A 6,715-nucleotide genomic window follows, 5' to 3' on the forward strand; every position below is an offset into this window, starting at 1 on the left:
GAAGGTTGGTGGGGTTAAGGATTTCAACTCTGACGCGATGTTTTCAAAGCTTGGATGGACTAATTATCCAGTACTTTCTTGGTATTAAGGTTCACCGTCCTGTAGTGCTCCCAGACTGGTTGGTGGTTTCTTTGTACCGAAACAACAGAACTATTCTCATGGAGCAAAGTTGACCTATACCTGCAACGATGGATGGAAACTGCCATAAAAGGGTTGAGTGAGAAGCCAGTGACAAAGACAGTGAAGGGTTGGTGGGCAACAAGCACATGTCAAAATGGTAAATGGTCTCATGAACCACAATGTCTAGGTAAGTGTTCCTAAATACCTCTACTGTTCTTACTATTATTTTAAACCCATGGTTGTACCGTCGCTCTATGAATGGCCATGAATGTCCTTCTGTTGGTCCAAACTTAAATATCCTATCAGGTGGGTTGCCATTAAATTTAGAACATTTTGGACATTTGTCTTTACCAGGATGAATTGTTTTAACTTTGGTTTTCAGTAGGTGGCTCATTTGATTTTACTTTAATCCAATATCCACAATCAAGGCTGAGGAGCCTTCCCTTTAACAGCAAGTCTTTTTTTTTTTTGACACAATAAATTCTTGAAGATGTTTGTGCAAATGACAGCATTTAAAGAAAAATATGGGTGAAAAGTGGTTGATATAAGGACACATTATATGGATAAGATATAAACCCAAAGAGGATATTACAGCCAAACGTATGAAGGAATCTTTAATGTTGCTATGTGAGAGTAAAGGGGTGTTTCCACTATAGTCCAATAGCCAGATTGAGGCGGGTCTCACTCGTCAAAACGCCCCTAATTTGAATATGAGCCGCCCTGAGCGGTCTTTTGTCCAGACTTTTTTTGGCCCTGTCAAAAAGCAGGGTTGTTTTTCTCCCCTGAGAAAAGCCTGGTTGCAGATTGGATAGAACGCTAAGCAGGATGTGGCGTAGTACTCGAGGCCACAACAACATGCGCCATTTGTAAAAGCTGGGCAAAGCAGTGTTGCCAACTTAGTGACTTTGCGACCCACCACGACTATTTTTCAAAAAGCGACTCCACAAACTCCAACTGGTGCAGAACACTGCTGCCCGAATTTTAACAGGAACCAAAAAATATCACCACATAGCTCCAGTTTTAGCAGCTTTGCACTGGCTACCCATTTTATTCAGAATTGATTTTAAAATTATTTTACTCACGTTTAAAGCTTTAAAAGGCCTTGCTCCTATTTATATCTCTGATCTTCTGGTCCTCTATGTCCCAATGCGTACATTGAGATCTGTGGATGGGGCTCTACTGGTGCTCCCTCGATCCCGGCTGGTGACCAAGGGTGACCGGGCATTTGCTGTTAGGGCCCCGAGTCTCTGGAACTCTCTACCCCTTGAGGTCAGACAGGCCTCATCACTAGCCTCTTTTAAATCCCTACTGAAAACTTTCTTTTATCGCAAAGCCTTTTTAAGTACTTAATCTCTGGGTTTTTCTTTCTATGTTTTGACATTTGTGATTCCAACTTGTCTGCATTGCACTTTACCTTGCTTTGTTGTTTTATTGTAATTTTTTCTGTCTTCCACTATGTTTTTATCTCTTGCCTGTAAAGCACTTTGTAACTTTGTTAAGAAAAGTGCTATACAAATAAAGTTTATTATTATAAGTTTATAAAATGTCCCGTATCCAACACTTGAACGTGGCCAACTCGCCACCTTGATATCCTCACTGGGTAGCTGGCTTTTGAAAATAGTTCTCTTTCTCTTGTGATGAAAAACATTAATCTAAAGCTAAAGCATAAGATTAAGCTAAATTCTTCTATAAATTGTTTTTTAATAAAAATAAATAAACATAGAAACTTCTGATCAACCAAGACAGAAGTCTTGAAGTCAAGGGCAAAAATCTATTTCCTGTTTAAACCGCACCCACTTCCAGGCTAGTCCCACCCGTTCAAAGTACGGATACAGAGAGATAATTTAGTTGGTTGAACAGATACAAATACAAATATAAATATGGAACATGATGTACCCCCAACCAGAGGCTCTGTTCACAAATTCTGGAAGAATTGTATAAAAACAACATCTCAGTGTGATTAGGGATGGGTACCGAATTCGGTACTTTTATAGGTACCGACCGAATTCCGTCGGTACTACCGAGTACCGATTCATGTAAAATCAAACGGTACCATGTTTCGGTACCTAAACGGCGTTAACTTTAAACTGATCATTGATTTCAACCCGTTTTCATTTGACGTCTTTGATTAACAAGCGTGCTGACGATCGCACTATTTTTTTAAATGTATTTACCTCCTCGTCTGGTCCTGTCTGCTCACCGCGGCCGCTAACTGCTGCCCTCTTCCACCGCGGAACAGAGACCAACAGCCGGCTCTAGGTCTTCTGGCCGCCAGCTACTATCTCTCCAATGTCTCTTCCCGGGCTTGGCCTTCGTCTGCCTCCAGATTAGACCTTCCTTACTCCGTTTGCTCTCTCCATTCATCCGTAGACTTTTCATTAGCAGCTAGAAGCTAGCTGCTGCATCTCCGGTCCTCCGCTAATACTCCGCTCTTCAACTCAGGAATATTACCTGCCACTTAACTCCAAACTGCCTCGCTGAAATTAAATCCCTCGGACTCCTGCGTCATCCTCGATATGTGCACAGAGCAGCCCGACTCAACTTTGTTTATTCCATCATGCTATGCCCACGATACTGTCTGACCGGTGCTGCGCCGCACAGCTACGACGTCATCACAACAAATCACACGTGCACTTGCAACTTTTTTTTTTTCTCCTCCGTGCTTTGCCACCTGAGAGCGCTCCTCTGCATTCTTTGATAACACTGCAACCTTCATGTTACAAAATGTACGTTCACTCAACAATAAAGCACTGCTCATCCTGGATTTTATATTGTTTTGATATATTTTTTAAAGTTTATATTTTGAGAAATAAATATGTTACGCAAAAGTACCGAAAATTGGTACCGTTGAGTACCGGTACCAATTCCCAGGTACCGGGTATCGGTACCGTATCGATTCAAATGTGAAAGGTACCCATCCCTAAGTGTGATACTTACTGGTGTGTCCACTCTTTCTTACAGGATCTTCCAGCAGCCCCGGACCGACTGGACCTGCAATCGTTCCAAGTAAATAAGTTGATTAATTTCTTCTTTCTACAACAAACTTTGTTTATTCCAAAGACAAATCCACAGCCGTGGCATTTATAATTATTATTATTATTATGGATGCATTAGATCCACCAGCAAGTTGAGACCTGAAGAATTCAAAATGTGGGGTGACATATAAGGGTGGTTTACTCTGATATGACAGCTTAAAATATTTGTTTATAGAAACCTTTTTGTTTTCTCTATTTCAGCCCACAACTGTGGAGATCCCCCTGTAGTTAGAGATGGTATTGTGCATGTTGATCTAACATCTTTGAGTTACCAATGCGTTCAATATTACAAACTAGTTGGTCCACAGCAAGTGGTGTGTTACGACAATGGAGAGTGGTCAGAACGACCCACCTGCAAAGGTAAAAACAAGTCAGCTCTAAAGGTTTGTCAAAGACGTTGGCTGGAAACAAAAGTTAACCATTTTTTTGTTGTATCTTCTGTTCAGCCGACTTCTGTCATGTCGACACTGCACTCTATCCAGAGTTAAAACCTACTGGAAGTTATTTTTTAAGAGATGGTGAGAAGAAGAAATTGAAATGTGTGCGAGATCCAGAGTGGTACACTGATCATTTTGTTGATTTCGAGTGCAATGACGGAAGACTGACACGTTCCCCCGAATGTAAGTTTTAAATTAAGCTCTTAACAAATTAATCTGCCATTAAAAGAAATACCAGATACAGTCCCTAGTCATAGTTGATGAGTATGTGGTGAGGGCGGACTGGCCAAGGGGGAAAATAATCCTTTCCCCGCCCATAAATGTTGGAAAAGTGCAGTTTTTTTTAAATTCACATGTCAACATGGTGTCATGTCCTTGCTGTTACTTGACAAAGAACGCTACATTAAAAACTTAAGCAGAATCCGCTCAGATTGCAGTCCATACCTCAAACACTGGACGACTGATCAAACTACACAGTTATGTCAACACTGCACTCTATCCAGAGTTAATACCTGCTGGAACTGTTTGTTTGTTTTACCAAATGTTCATTAACTTTAAGATCATTTTGTCAATAACGGAAAACTTTTAGTCTTGTTATGTTTTTTTTGTTTTTTTTACGGTCGATGATGTGTTTTTTCTCCATTGCTACCTCAGATGTCAAAAATCACCTAGCTGTTACAAAAAAATACTAAATCTCAATATTATTTTTCTTTAATTATAAACAACACTGATTTAAATGAATTGCACCAAACACTGCAGTCCTCAGTAATACAGCAGCAATAACTTGAGGGTAAAATAGTATTATCGTATATAATACCATTTGCTGTATAGGGCGAACATGAAAAAATTGCTCAATATAGTGGAACACGGTTATAACTACAATTTCTCCATAACACTGTTGGACTGTAAAAGTATTTATCTGTTGGCACCAAAGAAAGAACCTGAGGAGAACTAACGATCCACAAGCTGATTTACTAAAAACCTTCTACACCATGTTTGATTGTTTTAAGCAGAAAAAAAGTGCACACATTCAGTCCATCAGCCCTTTACCTGGGTGTGAAATAAACAAGCTGCTCCACATATTCACTGCTGTGCTTCTATGTTTTCAGGTTGTCAAAGGTTGTTATCATATTCAGTGAGTGACTCTTTAATCTACTTTTGTAAAACACATTGTATTTACACTGATGTTGTCTCACATGAAGCACTACTGCTGTTTATTCATGTCTTATTTAGATTTATGCATTTATGTTTTATTTTCTACCAGATTGGATGCTAAGGCTGTATCACTAAGGGAGAGATACTGGGGCCTTTGGATTTCCTCTCTACTGACTGGAAACTTTTGAGCGACAACAAAGTTGTGATGATGCTGATAAACAATGTGTTGGAAGTGTCTCATATGAAATTCCTCACAACGTCCTTAATTTTCCATTCTGATTAGTGATTCATTTATTGTTTTAGCAGTAGAACAAACCAATCATTTCTGCACTGTTTTGTAACCACAATTCTTGCTAAGGCTAAAACATGCATCACTGACTGGAAACCTTTGAAGTTACATTTTCAGCTGAAAATGCATGTTGCTTATTATTTTTGATCTATTGAAGAAAATAAATAAATAAAATGGGGAAAATTTAAATGTGGTTGTCTTATCACTTAAAAATCATGATTCTTTGATAGGCATGCTTAAATAAAATGAGGGGACAGGGGCAAGAGAATATCAAAAAGGGCTCTAGGGTGTATAACAAAATAGAAAGACACATCAATAACATAAGAATAAATGGTAAACAAGCAATATTAAAACTGCTTAATAGCAACAGTATTTTCGCAGTTTTTTGGGGTTTTTTTCCCAGAGGCTGTAGCGGGCTCAATTGTATTACATACTGGAGATACTGGTATAATCTGAAGATCTATAGGCACCAAGTATGTCAGGATATCGTGTTGGGAAGTTGTCAAAATAACGCTGCAAAGTTAGGATATTTTTTGATGTTTCATGGTGATTTTCGAAGCGGTCATGTGACCTCTGATGGCATGCCCTCTGTGTTTACATACATGCCTACGTTATGCTGATAACATGCAAGTTAAGGCAAAACCACATAGTTTTTCTCATGTAGTACATATTTGCTATGTCCAGCTACTGTATTTGAATATTTGTGCATACTGAGGTCCCTATAGGCTTTTAATCACATAAACTGGGTATCAGTGGAAAGCTGAGACTGCTGTGAATTCTATGAGCCCAGTTTTCTTCATGTGGGATGATGTAAGTCATCAGTAGTAGCTACTTCACTGCAGTGAGGGCATTTCTTGAGTCCCGATCTTACTGTATAAAATGAGCTGCTGTGACCTCTAGGATAATCACAGCCTCATGAAACTTTACACAAACTAGAGACCACTAGAGACTAGAGCATTCAGCCCTTCCCCCTCCCCACATCACCCCACCCAAAAAAAACAAAAAAAAAACCATAACGAGCAAACACACACACACACTTTTTTTTTTTTGGACATCCCATAATATGATGTTTTTCTGTCATTTATGGAAAGACTTAACAAAAAATATCTATCAAGTCTATAATAAAGTCATTTTCAGCATTTTGAGGCATCTTTAAATTTGGCCATTTTTAACAAAAGCCATCATATTTATGACTTTTTAATTTTATTTTTGGACATCCAATAATATGGTGTTTTTCTGATATTTCTGGACAAACTATGCTCTAATGTGTCAACAGACTATAATTAAGTAATTTTCAGCATTTTGAGGCATCTTTAAATTTGAACATTTTTGACCAAAATCAACATACTATAGTATGACTTTTTTCCAGTCATTGGACATCCCATAATATGGTGTTTTTCTGTCATTTATGGAAAAATGTACAACTAATATGTGTCAACAGACTATAATAAAGATATTTTTACAATTTTTAGGCATTTTAAAATTTGACCATTTTTGACAAATATTGACATACTATAGTATGACATTTTTTTAAATTACTGGACATCATAGGTGTACGTGTGCATGAAGCCTATTGGATCATTTTTCTTCTGACTTGGCAACAACATATTGCCTGAGTGTTTACTCAACCACCTTTTTCGGGAAATGCTGTCAACAATAATTAACTAACTCTGATCTGG

General features: G+C 38.4%; 1 protein-coding gene across 1 annotated transcript in view; it reads left to right on the forward strand.

Annotated features, from left to right (window-relative positions):
* The window catches only part of LOC131980230 (complement factor H-like), a 22,111-nt gene extending 16,865 nt beyond the window's left edge, over positions 1 to 5,246 (forward strand). Inside the window, exons 18-23 of the mRNA XM_059344442.1 lie at positions 90 to 203; positions 239 to 307; positions 3,082 to 3,126; positions 3,602 to 3,775; positions 4,702 to 4,727; positions 4,857 to 5,246. Coding sequence (XP_059200425.1) covers positions 90 to 203; positions 239 to 307; positions 3,082 to 3,126; positions 3,602 to 3,775; positions 4,702 to 4,727; positions 4,857 to 4,868 — 440 coding nt within the window. The 3' untranslated portion in view covers positions 4,869 to 5,246. The remainder of the gene's footprint in view (positions 1 to 89; positions 204 to 238; positions 308 to 3,081; positions 3,127 to 3,601; positions 3,776 to 4,701; positions 4,728 to 4,856) is intronic.
* The last annotated feature ends 1,469 nt before the right edge of the window (positions 5,247 to 6,715 follow it).

The sequence above is a fragment of the Centropristis striata genome, chromosome 11 (genome assembly GCF_030273125.1).
Source record: "Centropristis striata isolate RG_2023a ecotype Rhode Island chromosome 11, C.striata_1.0, whole genome shotgun sequence".
NCBI lineage: Eukaryota > Metazoa > Chordata > Actinopteri > Perciformes > Serranidae > Centropristis > Centropristis striata.